General features: G+C 41.3%; 1 protein-coding gene across 3 annotated transcripts in view; it reads left to right on the top strand.

Annotated features, from left to right (window-relative positions):
• SUPT20H (SPT20 homolog, SAGA complex component) overlaps positions 1-24,069 on the top strand; it is a 120,136-nt gene that overhangs the window by 83,062 nt on the left and 13,005 nt on the right. For all 3 annotated transcript variants that reach the window (XM_040340386.1, XM_040340388.1, XM_040340387.1), the window contains exons 20-23: positions 7,029-7,195; positions 8,606-8,661; positions 18,233-18,367; positions 19,919-19,954. In XM_040340386.1, coding sequence (XP_040196320.1) covers positions 7,029-7,195; positions 8,606-8,661; positions 18,233-18,367; positions 19,919-19,954 — 394 coding nt within the window. The remainder of the gene's footprint in view (positions 1-7,028; positions 7,196-8,605; positions 8,662-18,232; positions 18,368-19,918; positions 19,955-24,069) is intronic.

Raw genomic sequence — 24,069 nt, forward strand, 5'->3', positions numbered from 1 at the left:
GGCCTCCGGCGCAAGGCGGGCCAGTTCAAATGGGCGTGTGCCATTTAAATTAGGCGCGCTCCTGCGCCGGACCTACTGCGCTTGCTCCGTTTCGCAATTCCCGTCGTGCTTTGCGCGCCGTGACATTTTTTCGAATGGCGACGCGCGTAGCGTACTTCCATATTCCCGGACGTGTTACGCAAACGATTTTAAATTTCGACGCGGGAACGACGGCCATACTTTAGACGGCAATACGATTGCTGACTAAAGTTAGGGCACCCAAAACGAAGACTAAATTTGCAACGGGAAACTAGACTAGCGGCGACGTAGTGAACGCGAAAATCCGTTGTGGATCGCCGTAACTCCTAATTTGCATACCCGGCGCTGGTTTACGACGCAAACTCCCCCCAGCGGCGGCCGCGGTACTGCATCCTAAGATCCGACAGTGTAAAACAATTGTCGGATCTTATGGATATCTATGCGTAACTGGTTCTATGAATCAGTCGCATAGATGGAAACAGAGATACAACGTCGTATCTCCTTTGTGAATCTGGCCCTATATTCCTAATGTCTGTTGGAAATGGGATAAATTGAGCAGTACAGACACTTTCTTCTTTCCAGCTTTTATTTACTTTACAGTGGTGTTCGGGTCTGTGATTGGGGTTGAGAAGCGTTCTGGTACAACATTTAACTTAGAACTCTTGCTATTGTTGATAATGTGACAAGAATTTTATGGTTTCAGTCTCGACTTGCTGAAATGACAGAAGTGCGATATTTTTCACATTAGGACACTTACGCCATAAGAAATGTTTCCTCCTTTCTTTTTTTTCTTTTTTCTTTTACGTTTTGTCCAGCCGGTACTTTAATCACATAAAGATGACCAATAGGCTTTGTAAAAACAAATTTTGAGAAGGTCTTGTAGGACAAGTAGCCTGACGGTTATTTAATGCTGACTCATGTGACCACCACTTCTGTCCATCCCAATGTCCTATTCTCAGATATAACCATTTCCATTGCTTGCCCATTCAGGGCAAGGTAAAATATCACATAGCACCCCCTTTCCTCAGCTGCATACTCTCTCCTTTTCAATCTCTCCACCACTGCTCTATTCAGTCCTGCCAGGAGTGAAAAGAAGTACCCGGGTATGAATGAACATGTGACTTGCCCCACCTCTCTCATGTGACAACACCAATGCCATATGATTGGCCTACACCATCACAGGGAAGCAGGAAAAGAGCCCATAGGCCTGTGTCAGTTCAGACATGGTGGTTTGGCATTACAAAGGGCTTTATTTTCTCAGTCCCAGTATCTAAATTAAATAGTGTAGGGTTGAAGAAAGGTGTGTGTAAGTTGCTTGGGAGGTGAGGAAGGTAAAGCTGAACTCCAGGCAACATAAATATTGTCAAGATATAGGTGCCATGAGAATTCTTAAGCCCCTTTCACATGAGTGAACCTATCGCTTCCACCTGTCAGTTTTTCAGGCGAACCCAATCAGACCCTCCATTCTCCTCTATGAAACAGGGGGTGCAAACATGTCTGTTTACACCCACTGACATCCAATCCGATCATCCAAAAGAAGACAGATGTTCTCTTTTCTCTTTCTGTCTAGTGGCTTGGATGGCAGTAAGGGTGTAAATGGACAAGCGGTCCGTTTACATCCAACCGGCCATAGAGGTGAGTGGGCTGTGTCCTGCATAAGCATACATTGGACAACCATCCTCCTGCTCAGTGGGGATCAGTGAACAGATCCAAGTGGAACACACCGCGTGTGGATGGGGCCTTACTTACGTTTTGGTGTCCTTTTGATTATTTCTTTGGTATTTTTGCAATAATCCATCAGGAAACACCTGCACTTTGACCCCAGGCAGGAGTTTCATGTGATAAAGACTGTTTATCTCCTTTTGCAGCGTGACTGGTTTTGTAACCTCCCTCTGGAGTTTTCAGAGTTGAGCTTTAAATTACTCTTTCACTTTGCCATAGATGGGCAATGTAAAGGGTCAATTATACACCCTAGCTTAAAATTACAGTAACACAGACCCCCAGTTCCCTTTTCTGGGTTGAGATTGAGGACTGAGTATATGGTCCAGTAATTATTTCAATCAGACAGACCTCAAAGGACCAATGTCTTACACCAGGAGCACATGTCCTAGGGCTGAGACTCGTTTAGACCTGCAGCATTCCCCTAAATGTATTGCCAAGTTGCGTTCAATGAAGAAAACATTCTGTATCGTAACATTTAAAGGAAATGACCATTGATTTTGTGTGCAGCAGCACATCATGGGTATAGTTTTAACACTCATAACCAAGACATATTGTGTAATAAGAATACTGAACTTATTTGTAAGATCTTCAGAAAGATAAAAATTACGTACGATCACGTATGTTCTGTGATTGTCCCATGTGTTTTTGGGGAGGTATAAGTGACTTGGTGCTTTAGGACAGTGCTCAGACAATGCACACTCTTCTCATTTTTCTTCCTTTGACTTCTGTTGATTTGTGTTATACAGCAGTGCAGTAGGATGTCGTCAATAAAACTTACATTGCTTTTCTCTTTTCTGGTCTTATTTTTCTACAACTTTTAGAACTCTGAGTATCTTTTATTTTTAATAAATAAACATTTCTCCTCTCTGACAGTGTTCCCTTTATTTCTGCATTTCATGTACATCCTCTGTGCTTCTCGGGTTCTCTCTTCCATTGCAGCGTACAAATGTTTCAGTGGGTCTCTCCTTTTTTAGATTCCTTCAGTCGGCTCTCATGCATCTTACTGTTCTGTTGTAACTCTTTTGCTTTTTCTATTTGCAACCGCTACTGTGTGGTCACAATTTGTTTAGCTGAAATATTCAGTGATAGTGATCAACAATGTATACGTTGTTGGATGTATGACACTACAAAAAATAGCATTATACAGTAATGCTTGGGAACCAATCACAGATCCTATTTTAGCAGCTTAGGCCAGGGAGACTAAACTAATTTATGCTTTGGTTACTGTAAGTACTTAAAAATTGGAAAGATTTTTATAAACATATTAAGGCTTATTCATCAACTTGTCATAATTAGTTTTACCTGTTTGTCTTGTAGACACAATACATGATGTACTGTGTTCAATTAAATATATATTGTTGTACAAAGTTTAACATATATTATGATCCCCTTGCCTTTTTTTTTCTGTTTTAATAACGAAACCTACCCTTAAGCCTTTAATTATATGATTAAAGCCTCGTACACACGTACGGGATTCCCGGCAGACTTTTTACCCGAGGGGAAAACTGAGAACCTGCTCTAACTTTTTCCCCCCACTACACGACCGGGTATCTCGACAGGAAAACTGCCATGAGAGCTTTGGTCGGGAATCCCGGCTGTATGTATTCTCCTTCGCAGTGTTTTCCCATAGGGAAACTGCCGGGTTAAAAACCGCCGGGAATGTTGGCGGAAAAAAAAAAGAGCTGGTTCTCTTCTTTTTTTTTTTTCGGTAGTTTTCCGGTCGGGAAAACTGCGATGGAGCATACACACGACCGGTTTTCCCGGCCAAAAGCTCTCATGCCAGTTTTCCCGATGGGAAAACCGGTCGTGTGTACAAGGCTTTATAGACAAATCGAGCATTAAACCATGGGAGGGGAGCCCCCAGTGTATGGGATCTATCTTTAACATATTTACACACACGGCAAAAGTGCTTTTATAACAAAACCCTCACTTACCTCTCTAGCTGCCTTCACTGTGAAGTAATTAATTCAGACATCACAACAAAGCTTTTAAAGGCAGGTTTCAGTCAGGTTTTCTGGCAGCTTAGAAACAAAATTGTTATGTGTTTACATTAGTGGACTCACATGGCCGAAATCCCAGTGCAAAAGACAGAAATAGCTTAGGTTTCAATGCTTCTGTTATACAATTTGACAATAAATTTCTCAATAGTGCCTACAGCTATAGAAATAAACATTATTGTGTCTGTTGTTTTTTGAGATCATAGGTTAGAGTTTGTACTCAAGTTCTATGGAAAATAAATGTAATTTTTCTACTTATCAAAAGGCACTTGTTTCTTTGTCAGTTCATTTAGAGTTACAAAAGGTACAGTATGTCACGAAGGTTGGTACACCCCCTCACATTTTTGTAAATATTTTATTATATTTTTTCATGTGACAACACTGAAGAAATGACACTTTGCTATAATGTAAAGTAGTGAGTGTACAGCTTGTATAACAGTGTAAATTTGCTGTCCCCTCCAAAATAACTCAACACGCAGCCATTAATGTCTAAACTGCTGGCAACAAAAGTGAGTACACCCCTAAGTGAAAATGCCCAAATTAGGCCCAACGTGTTAATATTTTGTGTGGCCACCATTATTTTCCAGCACTGCCTTAACTCTCTTGGGCATGGAGTTCACCAGAGCTTCATAGGTTGCCACTGGAGTCCTCTTCTCCTCCTCCATGACAACATCACGGAGCTGGTGGATGTTGGAGACCTTGCGCTCCTCCACCTTCCGTTTGAGGATGCCCCACAGATGCTCAATAGGGTTTAGGTCTGGAGACATGCTTGGCCAGTCCATCACCATTACCCTCAGCTTCTTCAGCAAGGCAGATCGTCTTGGAGGTGTGTTTGGGGTCATTATGTTGAAATGCTGCCCTGCAGCTTAGTCTCTGCAGGGGGGGGATCAAGCTCTGCTTCATTATGTCACAGTACATGTTGGCATTCATGGTTCCCTCAATGAACTGTAGTTCCCCAGTGCCAGCAGCACTCATGCAGCCCCAGACCATGACACTTCCACCACCATGCTTGACTGTAGGCAAGACACACTTGTCTTTGTACTCCTTACCTGGTTGCCGCCACACAAGGCTTGACACCATCTGAACAAAATAAGTTTATCTTGGCCTCACCAGATCACAGGACATGGTTCCAGTAATCCATGTCCTTAGTCTGCTTGTCTTAAGCAAACTGTTTGCTGGCTTTCTTGTGCATCATCTTTAGAAGAGGCTTCCTTCTGGAACTGCCATGCAAACCAATTTGATGCAGTGTGTGGTGTATGGTCTGACAGGCTGACCCCCCACCCCTTCAACCTCTGCAGCAATGCTGGCAGCACTCATACGTCCAAAGACAACCTCTGGATATGTGCGTGCACTCAACTTCTTTGGTTGACCATGGCAAGGCCAGTTCTTATTGTAATTTCTTCAGTGTTGTCTCATTAAAAGATGTAATACAGAAAATATTTACAGAAATGTGAGGGGTGTACTCACTTCTGTGAGATACTGTATGTACACATGGTTGATATTCCTATAAACTTGCTGTGAGAGTGTATACCAACTGATCTGAGCTTCCAAGGCACGCAGTTTTAGCACTGGAGTTCTTTGAGAATTTTATAGAACCTATGTTTTACCTCTTTTATATCAGTATGCAGTGTGTATATGTATGTATGTGTGTGTGTGTGTGTGTGTATATGTGTGTATTAAATAATATATTCCAACTTGCTATGTAAGGATCACACCTTGGTTTTAACAAGTGGATTTGCTAGCTGGTAGTTAGTTTCAGTCTACTAACTTTCTCAATCACAAATTCATCTATGAAAACCTAAGAAAATAAATATATTCAGAATCGTTTCAGCATCCTTTTTCAACTTTGTCATTAAGGAAACTGAATGTTTTCAGTTAATGGATAAGTTCACCTTTTTAGAAAAATGTATAAATGCACATTTTTTTGCAGATAAAAAGGTGCATTTTTTTTCTTCTTTTGGAGCCTGTAGAGCATTGCACCAGCGCTCAGAAGATCACTGGTTCCATGCAGGTCTCCTTCAGGTCTGTCAGCATATCTGTGTACCCGTACATCCTATATGGGCAAGCAGATACACTGAAAGGAAGAAATCAATGACTACCATGGCACTCCACAGCGCCGTGGTAGTTCATTGAGAACTACAAGCCAACAACCACAATATATAGCTTGTTGTTCATTCACACACAGAGCTGAGTGACTGAATGACGCAGGTGTGTGGGCGGAAAGCCCCGCACGGCCACGCTGATTTTAAAAAGTGACAGCTAGTACCGGAAACTTCTTCCCGTACTGCTGCCACAGGGAGGGGGCAGTGGGCAGCAGCTACAGCATTGGGAACATGTTACATGTTCCACCCATATTTAGGGTGAAACGTAACATGTTCCCAAAGGTGAACTTATCTTTTAAGGGTAATATGTCAGTTAAGGGTAGTATTGCTTAATTAGTAACTTGTAAAGCTAGGGCATTACCAGCCTAGTATTTTTAGTATACACTGTATAAAGTAATATTTTTTGTGTTGCACAATTGTTTTATCTTTTAAATTCATAGTTACATAGTCGGGTTGAAAAAAGACCATCTAGTTCAACCAATAAAAAAAATCATAATTCCATATACACAATCCTATACCCACAGTTGATCCAGAGGAAGGCAAAATACTCCAGCAAAGCATGATCCAATTTTCTACAGCAGGGGAAAAAATTCCTTCCTGATCCCCCGAGGGGAAATCGGATTTTCCCTGGATCAACTGGAAATTCCCAGCAACAGTTTTTTGTTTTGCAGTTGGTTTTTTATTTTAAAATATGGTTACATTTTCATTTATGGTTGCAAGGAAGAATGAGCATCTTCAATATTAAAATTACCTAGACTAAAAAAAATGTGTGACTTGTGGTAAAATACAATCATCTTTATCCCTTTTTTATTTGCTTAGCTAAGGTGCTCATAAGCATCAGGTTATTAATGAATTGCTTGCAAATCACATTATTAAAAATAAGGGTACACATTTAGACAAAATATGGACTTTCTGGAATTTTGCTTTAGAGAAAAACAATTGCAGGTTAACCTATGACCATATGCAAACAAGGACAACACTGGGCAATGGATTTAAGGAAATCTATGGGAATGATTGTATCATACAGGCACAATGTTTAGAAAGGAAAAAAAAATAGAAAAAGGCCATAAGTGAATTAGTCAAAGTCTTAACCCAACATGTTGTTCGTTTCCTCTTTGCATTTAGTAGTCTCCCTTTTACTCCACAAACTTCTGTACCAATTAATATTACTTTCTTTCCTGTTCCACAGTGGCCCACAGGCATTGATGAGTGGCTCAAATACCATGCTGGGGTGTAGTACTGGTGCCATAGCCCCCGCAGGGATAAATCTGAGTGGCATTTTACCTCCAGGAGGCCTGGTGCCAGGTACAATGCCAGGCACATTGCCGGCTGCCATGCAGTCTGCCTCTCAGGCAGGTTAGTATTATTTAGTTGTTGGTGGCGGTTTGGTGGTATTATTGTGCTCTGAAAATTATGAACATTTATGCAGATATTTTAGATCAACGAGTTTTGATTTCTTTCTGAATACCACACAAAAAATTAAGGTCAATATTTGCCAGAAAAAAGGAGCTTTATTTCATATGCCTTATCATAAAAATGATGCAATTAGGTTCATAATTTAATGCCAGATTTCTTCTGCAATTTTTAAGATTTTTTTTTTTTATATTTTTTGCATTTTCTACATATATTCATACATATCTTTTTATCTATGTATTTTATATTCAGTAGTTTTGTGAACATTGTATTTAAATTTTGACACTATCACATTTGATATATCAGTATTATAAAAGATTGTTCACATATATGTCCTAAATCTACACAAATGCAAATTGTAAACAGTTATCAGTTGTAAACCACTGGAACCTGCAAAGTAATGTCATACTGTGCTAGTATGCATCGCATACTAGCACATCATGTTAAATCTACCTTAAAACAAGACCCTCCAGTGCTGAGAAAAAGGGGGCTCCCATCTTCACCTGCCTTCCGGTTTCACAGACTCCAGCTCTGTGACTGGCCGGAATTTGCGAAGACGTCAGTGATGCCGCTGGCTACATTTTTCCCGTTGGAAAAAACATCCAACTTTTTTCCGACGGGAAAACCAATCGTGTTTTTCCGACGGAATTCCTCTCAAGCCTGCCTTGCATACACACGGTCACACAAGTTCGGAGAACTTTTGACTGCCAAGAACGCGGTGACGTAAAAGACTACGACGAGCCAAGAAAATTAAGTTCTATGCTTCTAAGGCATGCGTCAAATTGTTTCCGAGCATACGTTGGAATTTTGCACATTGGGATTTGTACACCCGATTGGAAATTACGATTAGTTTTTTTCCTGACTGGAAAAAAAAGCGTTCCTGCTCTCTATCTTTTTCCAGCAGTTTTTTTTGTTGGAAAAAGTCTGATGGAGCATACACACGGTCGGGATTCCCGACCAAAAGCTCTCATCAGACTTTTTCCAACAGGAAAACTGATCGTGCTGATACTTTAAAAGGTTGATTAAAAAAAAAAGTAAGTCTTAGGACAAAAACTATAGCAGCAATTTAAAAATGTTTAGAATGTATTGTTATATCAAGTTTAAACATTGTTGTTGCAGACAATACAAATTAACTTTGGTCATATAAATATTCACGAAAAATATATTTGCATTATTTTTTCACTACAACACCAGACGTATATGCTTTCGGGCAAAAAAACAAACAAAAAATAAATGGATAAAAAACACAAGGTTTCTTTTTATGGTTTGCTGTTCTCAAACAAGATCCAGAATTTTTATATATCCTTCAACCGATTTTGCTTTGATGTTAAACAAAAGACTTTTCTTCAACAGGTGGGCCATTTGGCATTAAAAATACTTCCAGTTTGAGACCATTAAATCTACTTCAGGTAATTATGGCTTTTTTTTAAAAACAACTCTAGGGTACCAATTTTTTTGTTGTTGCGTAGATACAGATGAGTGGGAAAAATAACTCCAGAATGAGCTTTTATAAAATATATTTGACTAAAAACATGTAAAGCCTAGTAGTTGAGTACAGAGCAGAACCCTTTATAGAGTCTCCCATTCATCATCTTTATGATTTATGGCATCATATCTCTAGGCTGTTAAAGTAACTGCTGAAGTACACTTCAAAGAACACAGAAACACCAATATGCCGTGTTAACAGCAAAGGTTAATGGGGAGCATAATATACTGTATATCCACTTCAGCTCCAGGTCTTTTTTTTTTTTTTTTTACACTTTTGTTAACAGGGAATAATTTAGTATTTTTTTTTTTAGGAAATTAGTTACAACCCCCAAACTATTATTTATTTATTTTAAAAGTAGAGGCTTTATGTCACACCGTATTTGTGCAGCAGTTTTTGTTTTTTTTTTTGCATTAAAATAAATAAATAAATACATTATCCAAATTTTTGGAAAATATAAAAGTAAACAGATGCCAAACATGTCACACTTTCAATTTGCGCACGCCTTTTTGACAAACGATGTAACCTTTTCCAACTATAGGCAACACTTTAAAAGCTTTTTACCACTTTAGATTTAGGAAGTCTAGATGCTAGAATTACTGCCTATGATCTGATGTTCGCGGCGATACCTCTGCGGTTTATAAGACCCCAAATCCCTCCTCTGCCCTTGAAAGGCTTTCAAAACACCAAGGTCTGTGTTTTTGAATGCTTTCATTTTTTTTTTTAAATGGCGCCCTTGACACCAATAGGGTAAACCAGTAGTGATGTCATGTTATCGTTTCCAAGTTATGATCATGAACAGCCGATCAAAGCCAAATTGGCATAAAAAAATAACATAAAAACACTCGCTGCAACAGTGCTTCTTCTTTTAGTATGAGAATATGACCACATAGGTTTGCTTAGGAAACTGGAAACCACTTGGTTAAAATCTCTCCTGTGTGTGTATCTCCCTCACCATGTTGTGATGTCACTGTATGTAGCTCTGCCCAATGCATGTCCTCATTGGTTGACTGCATCATTAACTGCCATTGTTGATGACTTCAACCAATGATGAAATGCACAGAGTAGGGCCTACACACAGACAAAACATGACCCAACACCCAGACACAAGCAAAGTAACTTGGTACATACAGTACAATGTAGTGAGTGATGCTTGGACCTTGTACATTATTTGGGGAAACAAAATTTCTCTCAACAAATGAATGGCCCAATATACGAGGACCAATTCTACAGGTCAAGACTCAGCAGTTGTTGCATCTTAAGGAAAGGGGACACCCTTTAAAGCAGTGGCCATTAACCCTGTCCTCAGGACCCACTAACAGGCCAGGTTTGCAAGATAACTGAAATACATCACAGGTGATATCATTTGCTGCTCAGTGATTGCAGTATTCTAGACTGCATCTCCCCATGGTAATACATAAAACCTGGCCTGTTAGTGGGTTGATGACCACTACTTTAAAGGACAGGTGCACATTTTGAACAGATGACAAGTAGTTCACGTGAAAAAGGCTATCTACGTCAAAGTGAAACAACCATCCATGCCTTCAGTCTTCCACATAGAATGCTTAACACTGGCCATTTGACAACAGTTTACAACTTTAGCCATGTAAATCGAGGAAATTACACCATGCAGACTACCCGACACCAAGATCAGGATTATGTACAAGAACAGGGTAGTGCCACAGCTTCCCATGCTATTTTTGGACAACCAACATCTACACATTGCAAGGAGACTGGAATTCCAATGTTTCTGTGCTACCTGTGTGGATATAAGTGCTGGGGTATCTTTCTGACACTCATGTGAACTAAAAGAAAAGTGGCTTGGAGAAGTTACAAAAGATCACTTGAATGTGAATAACTACTACTAGCTAGACCAGCCATAGATGGTTCAAATTTTGGCCGGTTCAGCAGGAACTGGGAGAGAATTGAACCATGTATGGGCAGGCTGAATGTATCCAAGTTGATTGATCAACTCTATTACAACCAGCCTGCCATATTTTGCATGCGATTATCGCTAGCTGGTATAGCCGCTAGCAATAATCCACTGTGTTTTCCTGGCGGAGATGGCTTCCCCCACTGGGAGAATACAATGGCTCAGCGGGAGGAATTCCCCTGTCAACACAGTCTGTGGTTGCAGCTTCAAGTAACCCTATGCCAGATGCCCGTGGTTTTAGGAAAGAAATTTGCTCCGTCTTTGGCCAGCTTTAGGGGTTTATTTATAATGGAAAGAATGTGAAATTTACCAAACCTTCAGTGTAAGTGAATCTACCTGGTACAGTACATGTTTTAAATGACAGCACTGATAGATGTAAAAAAACACAGATTTTTACATACTGTCCCTGGTTTTACTAGGGCTGGCAACCCTGATGGGGCCCCCTAGTGGCATGGGGCCCTCGGGCAGCGAATGGTTAGTCCGCCCCTGTGAGTAGAAAAAGGAAACCGCCGCTCCAGATGCGTACACTTCAGTGGTGGATGTATGGCTCAAAACCCAATGGGTGCAGGCAATGCACAGAGCATAAATGAAAAAAGAAGAATTATGGACAGCCGCACTCCAATAAGATGTAAAAATAAAATGAAAAGTTGTGCCTTTTTATTAACACTACAAAAGCAAAAAAACAGCAAACAGTGGGGTAATAGAGCTGACGCATTTCACATTGATGAACAATGCTTAGACAGTGTGCAGGAACCGCCCTGTCATCTGTCAGCTCAGCGGGGATCAATCAGTGTGAAAGGGCCCTAAGGCTGTTAAAGGGCCCTAAGGCTGTAAATTGAGCCTTTTTTGTTGGGAGTGCACAGCTAAAATATTAATATTACAATTAGGACCGTAGTACATACAGAATATTTGCACTTACCATGATTAACTCTTAGGGTGTATGTGAAGGGCATTGCTGACAAGCTTTCTAGTGCATAAAATATCTGTATTTAAATTTAGTTTGGTTAAAAAACAATTCAGGGGGGCGTGGTCTAGCCGTGATCGGGAATGGCTGCTTAACTGGAAAGCTCCCGCTGCTGCAGGCTGCAATTCTCGGCTAACGGAATCGGTAAGGGGTCCCACTGACTGGAATACGACTAATCTGATACCCGTTGTCACGGTGATCATCCCCATACTGTTTTCCATTCTACCCGACGAATTTTCACCAATTTACAATCTTTTGGAAATTCCTGTCAGATCTTATGATGGCCGAATTCCCGGGAGGCCAGTCAGATACATTGGCCACTTCTCAAGGGAACTTTGACACAAACCCCCTTACCGACAACCGGAATCCCCACCTCGCTACGGACGCTCGACAGAGCCTTAGCCTAAATGATCTACACTCCGTGGCAGCTGATATTAAAGAGACGCTATCAGCTGCCATTGCAGATCTGAAATTGGACATACGCGCAGTTTCAGCGCGCGTCAGTGATGTGGAAAAAACTACTGCGCAACAGACAGCAGCTCTGCGCCATATTAACCACAAAACCAACGTACACATTACGCTTCTGAGAGACTTATACCGCCAAACAGAAGACCTCGAGAACAGAAGCAGGAGACATAATTTGAGGGTACGGGGACTGCCCGAATCGATTGATTTTGATCGACTCTCCCCCGCAATTCTAACAATTTTTAACGATTTGCTGGGTCGCCCACCCTTAACCAACATTAAAATGGAACGCCTGCACAGGGCCCTGCGACCCAAGGGCAGACCCTCTGATCCTCCTAGAGATGTCATATGCCATATAGATGACTTCTTACTGAAAGAGGATATTCTGAGGCAGGCAAGACTGCGCTCTTCTCTGAAATTTGAGGGCTCTACATTATCTATATTTCAAGATCTGTCGAAAATCACGCTCCAAAATAGACGTGATCTGAAACCTTTATTGGATGCACTGAGAAATAAAAGCATCATCTACAAATGGAAGTTTCCATTTGGCCTGCAAGCGACCAATCAGGGTCATACTGCCCTGCTGAGGGTACCCGAAGATCTACATGCCTTTTGCAAATCCATGAATATTCCATATATGGAACTACCAAATTGGTATGCAGACTTTCGTTTTAAAGACAACTCCAGAGACTGCAGGAAGGATGACACTGTCGCTATGGAAACGGCCCCTTACAGAGCCAGGAGACGACGATCCCAATCACCTAGCAACCTAGATTCTCCAGGCATTCCAGATCCTGATCTTCAATCAACAAACGTGCCACATTCCAGGAAACCCAGAAGGGATAAATGAGTGTATTCTGTTATTTACACTTTTTTCCAAAATTGTCTAAAACACATATATTTTATTGATGTTTATTGATGTTTCTTCTATCTTACTCCTGATATATATAACCCTTGTGGTTTGACCTGAAACGTATTTGTTTTGGTAATTTTAAGACACATACGAAATTGCTACCCTTCATGCTGCAACTTTTGTGGCATTCAATGTATTTTTTATTTTTTATTTTTTTATTTTTCTTTGGATTTATTTATGAAGGGTGGAGACAATGTTTCTTTCTACTATTATCAACACTATCATTTAACTATGCATTGATACTACTGTTTTCAGGTCTACCCACACGGGCAAGGGATCTGCAATTGTCTCTTTCTTACATTTTGTTACTGCAGTTCTCTTCCTATGATAATATTACTGATGGTTGTGACCTGTACCTAAGACCCGGACAGCGCTCCTGACACACTGACATGCTGTCCGGATGCTGAGCAGTTTTACTACTTTCAATTGTTTATATCTTATATATTTGGAATGTTATCAGATTCCGGTCTCTCATTACCCTTTATAATGGGAATTCCGTTAGCCTCATCATTTCTACTATAGCATATTGCTTTCTTTCTTTAATAGTCTGTAGGCGGCGGGCATCCAGTCGTTCCGATTTATTGTTCTCTGACTCGGTTCACTCCAACCCCCACGGAGTAGCTCTTGTTAGATCTCTTTATTTTTTTCTAATAAGATACTACTTCACCTTGTACCGCATATTTTTCCCTGCGGGGAAATTTTACTCCTGTTAATTTTTATTTTTATTATTGTGATAGTCACCGGTACTATCTGTTTTGAGTATTTAATACTCAACACCTAAACCTTCCCTTAAACCCCTTCACCCTCGTTTTTCCTATTTTCTCAACTTGAGGATCCCCTCCTACTTTTGACTAATATGACTACCCCCAATAATCCTACAACAGACCCTCAAAAGACAATCAAACTTTACTCTCTTAATGTAAAGGGCCTCAATATCCCAGAGAAACGGTCAAAGCTTTTACTATTGTTGAAGAAATCAAAAGCAGACATAATATTCCTTCAGGAGACCCACTTTAAGTCCAACAATTGCCCAACCTTTACGGATAAGAGATTTCCTCTGATACTCCACACTACAAACCCAAACTCCAAATCGAAGGGAGTTTCAATACTAATTTCTAAGTATTGCCCCTTTCAAATTTTGGACACTAAAACTGATAATGAAGGCAGGTACCTGTTTGTTAAAGGATCCTTGTATAATAAACCTGTGACTTTGGCCAACATATATGCCCCTAACAGGCTCCACGTTCAATTCTTTAAGGACACTATTGAAGTCCTTAAGTCATTCTCCGTCGGCTCATTGATACTCGGTGGAGACTTCAACATAGCCCTGAATCCCCTTCTAGACACCTCCACTGGCTCCTCTACAATATCATATAAAACACTGAGTAGTATTAAATCTTTGCTAAAAGACCTTTCCATTCACGACACCTGGCGAATACTAAATCCCTCTTCAAAAGACTTTACTTTTTACTCTCTCCCACATGACTCCTATTCTAGAATAGACTATTTTTTCTTGTCCCACCACGATCTAAACACTATTGAAAGCGCTACAGTAGAACCCATGCTCATATCGGACCACAACCCAATCACTCTGCATTTGACCTTCAAAAATAAACCAATCCTTCCTAGATATTGGAGACTAGATGATTCTCTCCTCACATATGCTGACAACATGCAAAAATTGGACGTTCAGATCTCCGAATTTTTCATACATAACAACACTGGCGATGTACATCCTATAAATGTTTGGCTCGCGCACAAGTGTGTCATTAGAGGCAGTTTGATCTCGCTCGGTGCGAGAAGGAAGAAACTACATCAGGCTCATATAAACGATTTAACTAATAAAATCAATAGCCTGGAACTTATACATAAACATTCTTTGGCACTACAAACGCTTGAGGAGCTTTCGAGACTCAGGCTAGAACTGTCTGAAGTCCTAGACAAAAGGATCAAACGCAGTTTTGATATGTCTCGAAAATTTTTCTATGAGCATGGAAATAAGACGGGGAAATTACTAGCTAACACCTTGCACTCAAAATCTAAAAAATTTGAGAACATATTTACCATTACTGACCCTAAAGGTAAAAAATATTCCTCTTCTGAAGATATCGCAGACCAATTCCGAATCTTCTACTCCAAACTCTATAACTTGACTCCTGAATTTGGCCCTAAAAATACGCCTTCAAGAAAAGATCTAATTTCTGAGTTCTTGAAAAATTACTGCCCTAATACCTTATCCTCGGACACAGCGAAAAGTATAGATAGGCCTCTGGAAGCAGGAGAAGCTTTAACTGCACTCGGTCAATTAAAGACTGGAAAAAGTCCTGGCCCAGACGGTTTTTCGGTTAATTACTACAGATCTTTCAAAGATGTCTTGATCCCACAATTTCTTAACGCGTTTAATTCTAGCCCTTTCCCGTCCCCACTTCCTAATGATCTCTTAGAAGCCCACATTGTCATGATTCCTAAGCCTAACAAGGATAAAACCCTTGTTTCCAATTACAGACCCATTTCCCTCTTAAATAACGACATCAAATTATATGCTAAAATCATAGCTAATCGCTTACTTCCCTTATTACCTCGAATAATATCCCTCGACCAAACGGGCTTTACGCCGGGAAGAGAGGCTAAGGACAACACCATAAAGGCTATACATGTTCAACACTGGCTCATCAAATCAAAATCTCCGGGTTTTTTCTTATCCCTCGATGCGGAGAAGGCCTTCGACAGGATAGCCTGGGACTATATGTTAGATGTCCTTAAATCCCTGGGCATACAAGATCGAATGTTGGGATTCATTAACCTCTTATATTCATACCCTACGGCTAGAATCAAAGTTAATGGTGTCCTGTCGGAGGCCTTCTCCCTGTCGAATGGCACTCGTCAGGGTTGCCCTCTGTCACCCATAATTTTTATACTTATCCTGGAGCCTTTCTTATGTAGACTACGAGAGAATGTGGATATTAGTGGAGTTAAGATTAATAACACAACTTATAAATTAGCGGCTTTCGCAGACGACATTCTACTATTTCTTACCAACCCAATAATTACAATTCCGAACCTACTTAAAGATTTCTCCATGTTTAGAACCATCTCAAATTTCAAAATAAACTTCTCCAAATCTAAGGCCTTAAATATTTCCCTTTCCACTGACACGGTAAACCAATGCAAACTTAATTTTCCATTTACCTGGGAGAATGAATCTATACCTTATTTGGGAATCCACTTACCGTCCAACATGGATAATCTGTACACTATCAACTTTGTTCCCCTGCTGAACACCATAAAAAAAGATTTGCTTGAATGGAACAAAGGCATTTTCTCGTGGTTTGGGAGGGCTAACGTCATAAAAATGTGTATCTTGCCTAAAGTCTTGTATCTCTTCCAGACCATTCCTATTACGATCCCTGCCACATTCTTCAAATCTCTAAACCGTGTCTGCTTGAAATTTATCTGGAATGATAGGCAACCCCGTATCAAATGGGACAAGCTTACTATCCCGAAATCTTTGGGTGGAATTGGTCTACCAGATTTTAAAACGTATTATTGGGCCTGTCATATGTCCAGAATTATTAATTGGCACCTACACAGTGGCTCCAAGGACTGGATCCAACTGGAGGAATCTTTAATCTCTCCACCAATCCCTCTGAAAAACCTTCCATGGATTGATCCTAGGAAGGTTCCGCACCTTGCAAACACACATCCAATTACGGGAACTTCATTGAAAATTTTCAGGTCTCTCTGTAAAAAATTTAAAATCTCTTCAATATATGGACCTATTACCCCAATATCCTTTAACCCTGAAATATCCCGGAAACACCATATCATTACCTCCCCCGACTTGGATTCAGACACGACTTGCAGGGCTGAAGCCTTCTTTGAAAAAGGGAATCTCATTTCTCTGGTTCATTTCTCCGCTAAATTCCCGAATCTTACTGTCTCTCCTCATAACTTTGAACTAATCACTCTTTTTTTGAAAAAATTCGGTTTCACTAACATTTGGCACAGGCCTAAGACAACCTTTGAATCCGTCTGCATAGGAAAGGCTCCCCAAGGCCATTTAATTTCCCTCATGTATTGTGTATTGAGCTCAACATCAGACCCACAATCAGACAACACCAACAAGAAATGGGAAAGGGATCTACGTATAACAATCTCTAATGACCAGTGGACTTCAGTCTTCCATCGCCTACACAAGGGCTCACTAAACGTCCTGATACAGGAAAACAGTTACAAAATATACTCAAGGTGGTATAAAACCCCTTACATTATTAATAAATTTAGCCCAAACGTCTCTCCCTTGTGCTGGCGATGCGGACTAGAGGCTGGCACTCTCCTCCATATATGGTGGGAATGTTCAGCTATCACGACTTTTTGGAAATCAGTCCATGATCTCATTGTGTCCATTACCACCTACACCCCAGACTTTACAGCTGGACAGTACCTATTACACCTCTCCTCTCTACCCAATTCAGTCTACAAGAAATCTATTATTGTGTTTCTTATCAACGCGGCAAAGCTGTGTATTCCAGTTAAATGGTCGCAAGCAACCCCTCCAAAAATTTCAGAGTGGATACGCAAAGTGGATCACATTGCATATATGGAGGAATTGATATCCCATTCTAGAGATTCTTCTAGGAATTTCCGAGATAAATGGGCATGCTGGCACCACTTTGCGGATTCTTCTGAATACCGTACTTTGTTGGATTCCTGATGAGTCCCGGAATCTGATTAATCTCCTCTGTTGTTCCTATTTTCTATAACTTTGTCAATTTGAATCACACCGCTTATAATAGGATGGTTTCCTCAACCCTCCCTCTACCTTGCCTTCCCCTACCCCTTCCTTTCCCCCCTAAATACTCGAATTTTATCTTGACTGCTTTGTTGTGACTATGATGGATCACTAACTTTAAATATTGATCCTTGTTTTATGTTCTTAAATGTAATGTCACTTATTCGACTTATTGCATACATTGTAACAAGATCGCTTTGTATACTCTTACATGTTTTAAAAACCCAATAAACATATTTGAAAAAAAAAAAAAAAAAACAATTCAATCCCACAAAGCATTACACATTGTGTGTTTTATACAGTGTTTCTTATAACGTGTAGTTAGGTGATTCTTAGATTTTTGTAAAGCATTTAAACTGTTGTGTGACCACACTCTGCCATGAAGTGCACTGCACATTTCTCAAACTGGGTGTCATCTTTGAAACAGCTTCCCGGCGGTTCACTCATATTCAACCCAATGCAGCAACAGCAGCCTCAGCTGTCCCAGTATTCACCTCAGTCCCAGCAGTCGGCCACATCCAGTCCCCAGCACCCGGGAGATCAGCTGGGACTTTTACCATCGGTAAGTGTTATTACAGGGTATACATACATACATACATTGTTTGTTTTTGTCTGCTGCAGTGAGCTCAACTTTGAATCCGCTTCACATATACTTTGAAGGGATACGTGGGGTCACCTATTGTTCCTACAGTATTTACTTTGGAGCTGAAAAATAAATGAGCAAGCATGAGATTGGCTGCTAGCAACAGGTTATTTTTGGGCAACCCATGTGGTTAATATACCTTACACAAAATCATATACTGTTTATGTGTGTGTGTGTATATGTATATATATATATACACACACACACAGTACAGTGCAAACATTTTAGACATGTGAAGAAATGCTGTAGAGTAAAAATGCTTTCAAAACTATATATTTTAATTGTTTATGTTCATCAATGAATAAGATGCAAAGTGAGCGCACAGAAGAAACGTCTAAATAAAATCAATTTTTGGTGTGTCCACCCTTTGGCTTCAAACCAGCATCAATTCTTCCCCTTGCACACTTTGTAACATACACTTGCACAAAGTTAGGGATTTTGTAGGACTAGTCAGGTGAATGATTAACAAAATATATCAAGCAGGCGGTAATGGTCTTCAGTTTCATATGTAGGTTGGAACATAGTCATTAAGTGAAACAGTTGTGTAGGAGGCTTAACACTGAGTGAGAAACAGCTTTCGGGATCCCGGGAGGTGCCGCGCTGATGATGTCAGTCGTCATTGGTTGCTAGGACAGGCAGTCCCAGCAGCCAATCCTCAGCGCAGCATGGGAGGGTGTGGGGGAGTGGCTTTGTTTGCGGGACCTGCCAGTCATACTGACGATCTGCTGCTTTTTAAAGGCAGCAGATCGGCAATGCTTTAAGTGTGGGTGAGCCGCGGGCAGGGAAAAGGCACAAGTGGGGCGGGGTTTGGAGACCCCTGTCCTAGACCATAGAGATAATCGGGAACATTCCGATCCCCAATCATCTTTATTGTAAGCGGCTGTAACCACTAGATCGGATCCCAGGCTCTCCCGTGTTCCCCCTCCCACCAGAGCGGTGGGAGGGGGAACACAACCCCTCTCGTTGCTTGTAAACGTGATCCATCGGCTAATCGGCTGCTCAGATCACTTTTACAGGTTAGGGAATCGCCAGCTGAAAATTTTAATACCGGGGTTATGGCTGACAGGAGTCATGGCCCTGGTATAACCGCTTGAACACAATGACATGCATGTACTGTGTGTGACTGTGTGGCAATTGGTTAAAACTAGACTGTCACTTGCCAAAAAAACTCCAGCTTTGTCTGTCCAAAGGACATTCTCCCAGAAGCATCATACTCTGTCAATATGTATTTTTACAAATTCCAGTTTGGCTAAAAAAAACTCCAGCTGTGGAGTTCTGTCTTTTTTTCGTTTTGAGCTCACTGCCACTCGGAAAGAGAAGGATGGTATGATCAGACACTGATGTACAGTACTGTGTAAATGTTTTAGGCAATGCTGTAAATTAAGAATGCTTTCAGAAATAGAAGTGTTAATGGTTTTATCAATTAACAGAATGCCTAAAAAAACAGCATCAATTCTTTAATTCTTCTAGATTCACTTGAACACAGTTTTTGAAGGGACACAGCAGGTAGGTTGTTCCACACATCTTGGAGAACCAACTACACTTCATCTTCTGTGGATGTAGACTGCCTCAGATCCTTCTGTCTCTTCATGTAATCCCAGAGAGACTCGATGTTGAGATTATGGTTCTGTGCGAGCCAAACCATTGCTTCCATGACTCCTCCTCTTTTCTCCTTTCTCCTCTCTGCTCTCTCCTTTCTTATTTTTATATTCTGTGCTAAGTTTTATTAACTTTTTTTTAATTGTATGTCAAGAAAAACAAAACAGCAGTACAGATGTAGTAAACAGACTAAAGTAGAAATAATATGAACATGCCTAATGTATACATAGTGCAAGTCCGATCTTTTAGCATTACATATTCCAATAGCAAGGTCTCAGATAAACTATGTAGTATGCAGTACTTTGATACTGATATCCTATTTAACTGTACACATAAAACAGTCAAAAATAAACGAGAAAGAGAGAAAAGAAAGAAACAAAGGGAGAGAGGGAAGGGGAAGCCAGATACGATTGGACATTAAGGTACCTCGATGACTCTGTCGCCGGCTCATAACGGGTCCTCCCGAGAATGCCACCGCTCCCAGACATCATTGTGGTCATCCAGTCTGGCTCGTATCCTGACCGTTATTTTTTCCATTAACTCCACATCTTTGACCCTGGCGTAAAGGGCCTCCTGAATTGGGGGCACTGTTTTCTTCCAGTGAAGGGCTATTAAGCACCTTGCTGCTGTAAGAACACTAAGATAGTTCTTAATGACATTGGCCCGGATTCAGTAACAATTGCGCTTTTTTTTGCTCTGCCCTCGATTCACGGAGCAGAAGCTCCATAAATTGCGCGGGCGCGCCGGCAAAATGCCCGGCGTAAGCGCGCGCAATTTAAATGATCTCGTAGGGGGCGGGAATCATTTAAATTAGGCGCGTTCCCGCGCCGATCGTAGAGCGCATGCTCCGTCGGGAAACTTTCCCGACGTGCATTGCGGCAAATGACGTAGCAAGGACGTAATTTGCTTCAAAGTGAACGTGAATGGCGTCCAGCGCCATTCACGATTCACTTTCGCAAACTACGTAAATTTCAAATTTCGCGACGCGGGAACGACGGGTATACGTAACATTGGCTGCCCCTTACGCAAAAACCGCCGTATGGAAACGACGTAAATTGCGTATACAGGGCTCGCACAACGTTGTGAATCGGTGTTAGTATGCAATTTGCATACTATACGCTGAGCACAACGGGAACGCCACCTAGCGGCCATCGCAAGAATGCAGCCTAAGATATGCGGGCATAAGAGCCTTATGCCGCGCATATCTTAGGCTGCAGTCGGCGTAACGAGGTTCCTGAATCTGGAGCATTCGTTACGCCAGGGCAAGTAAGCAATTGCGCTGTGTAACCTATGGTTACACAGGCGCAATTGCTTCTTGAATCCAGGCCATTGGCTGTATGTTTGGAGTTATTGTCCTGCTGCAGAATACATTTAGGGCCAATCTCCCTGATGTTATTTCATGACAGATAAGTATCCATCCTGATCTTGACCAATTTTCCAACTCCATTTGCAGAAAAGCAACCCCGAACTTGCAAGGAACCTCCACCATGCTTCACTTTTGCCTGCAGACACTCCTTATTGTATCACGCTCCAGTCCTTTTACGAACAGCATTTTTTCTACAGCCAAATATTTCCAATTTTGACTCCTCTGTCTAGAGCACCTGGTGCCATTTTTCTGTGCCCCAGTCCCTATGCAGACACCCATTGATATGAAACTGTATTGAAAAAGTCGATATTTAAACTACTTCCTAAGTTTTGGTGGAGGTGTCCTGTCAGGTATTTAGTGTTTTTAAAGATTCCCCTTCAGCTGATGTCAAACTTGTGATTCATGCCTGGAGGAGCAGGCTCTTTATTTAGGACACAGTAGGGAGAAGTACTCACCAATTGCAGGTGTTGCTCCACCCGTGTATGGATAAGTGAGGCATGACTCCCCCCACTGGCAGTTTATAATCTGTAAAGTAGATGAGTAATTTCCCTGCATATTTCCTTTTTATTCAAGGCTGTGGCTGGGGACATCTTGCGACAGGATCACAAGTGTGACATTAGCCTGCATCCAGTAGGGGACCTAAAGTGTTTGTTAACCTAAAAAAAAAAAAAGGATCCTGTTCCCTTAAAGTATGTTATACAGCAAAATGTGCTGTGTAATTTGGCCCCCTGTATCGCCTGTAATACCTGGCTGATCATGCCTGGCTATGCCCTCCCCTGTAAACTGACCATGGTTTATTATGGCTCCTGAGCCCTGACACCATAGTCAGTTTATGTGCCTCTGTCATCCGCAGCCCTGCCCTCTGCTCTCCTGTGTCCTCCTCCCCTCTCCCTCCCTGGCTGTCGGCTCTCACTAGCACCACTCTGTTCCCTTCCCTGCTGCTACAAAACTATGTTATATTTATGCCATCCCCTCTGTTAAATAACAACCTGTGTCCTAGTGCCTGTGCTTTATTAAAAAACAAAAAGCAGATTTCTACCTCTTTTCATAGCCCCTCTCGGTGCTCACGTGACTCCTGTCTCTCTTCTCCTCGGCTGACGTCATCGGGAGTTCTCGTCCCCGCCCGCTGGAGCTGTCAAATGGGGAGAGGGAAAAGGCGGGAGTCAGGTGAGCACCTGGAGGCATGTAGAAGTCGGCTTTTGTTTTTTAATAAAGCACAGACACCAGGACATCTAGCTTTTCCAAATCGTGACTACATCTGACTAAAGTACACACAAGAGTAGTGTGTATATCTGTAAAAGTGGGAACTTTATAGGTAAAAAAATTTCTTTACAATCATTTGAATGTTTTTTTTTTTGGGGGGGGGGTTCTGATATGTGTCTTTTCATGGGAATTTGTTCCATAATATAACACATGGCTGTCTTCCCTTTGGTCCTTTAATCATGAGGTTAGAAGAAACTATTTTTTTCATGGAATCTTTTATCAAGGGAGGGCTGATATCTGTATCCAGATTCAACTTGATAAAATAAAATATCGAAATCCCTTGCAAAATAAACAAAGACCACCTAGAAAAATATATTAATGAATGCGCAAAGTGACCGGTTCTCTTGTAAGAGATCTACTGAGTGTTCTGGCAGAGTATTAGCGCAGTGGAGGAGTATGCAAAGTGACAGATTCTCCATAACTAGATTAACAGTTGCCCTGCTCATCCAAGGGGCCCCACTACCTCCTTATTTTTGCCTTGCTAGCGTTTCCCAATCCGTTCCTTTTTCGTCCGCAGCTGGCACTGAAATGAATGGTTCCACAGGGGGAAATTACATCACTCCTTTGGTCCTCTGGATAGGGCTCGGGCCTAGTGAGTTACTTTTAGACCCAAGCATTATCAAAGACAAGTTCCCATACTCCTCCATGCCAGAGGCATCAGGTATCTTTTCGAATGCTCTGACACTAAAAGGGCTTCCCCAACCCAATTTACCTAACCAGTAGTTTTTCACCCCTCCTTCCTCCTCCTCCGCTCTTACTGGTGTCGGTGACAGTGGCATGCCTCCCCCAGTCATGCTCTGGCCTAGCAGTCAGATGCTAGACCTGAGCCCCATCAAGAAGGTCACAAGCTCCTCCATCTCTGAAGTGTTGAGTGTTGTGGATGGCTCTGTAGGAAGAGCCCCTAGAATTAGTACCTCGGTGACTTTGTCATTATTTACACCTGCGATCCATATTTCACAGGGCAATAGCAAACAGCTAGACTTTTAGGCCTTGTGCACACTGGACATTTTTGCAGCTGTTTTTAGGGGCGTCCGGCTTTTTCTTTTTTTTTTTTCTGCCTCTAAATTCCCTTGAATGTTAGCCTAGGTATCCATACACACATGGGGTTTTAGAGGCAGGAAAGGAAAAAAAACACTGCCAATGCGTGCAGAAAAAAAAAAAAAACGCTTAATTTGCTAAACGTCCAAAAAAAGCTAGGCATGGTTAGTGCTTGAACATTAAAGGGGTTGTAAAGGTATTTTTATTTATTTTTTTCATAATAAGCATCCTTTACTTGCAGACATTCCTCTTTTCACTTCCTCATTGTTCGTTTTTTTTTTCTCAGAAGTTGCTCTATTTCTTCTCTGTTCTGTTCACTTCCTGCTTGTCTGATTGTTACTCACCACCGTGATGG

Source organism: Rana temporaria, chromosome 2 (genome assembly GCF_905171775.1).
Source record: "Rana temporaria chromosome 2, aRanTem1.1, whole genome shotgun sequence".
Lineage (NCBI taxonomy): Eukaryota > Metazoa > Chordata > Amphibia > Anura > Ranidae > Rana > Rana temporaria.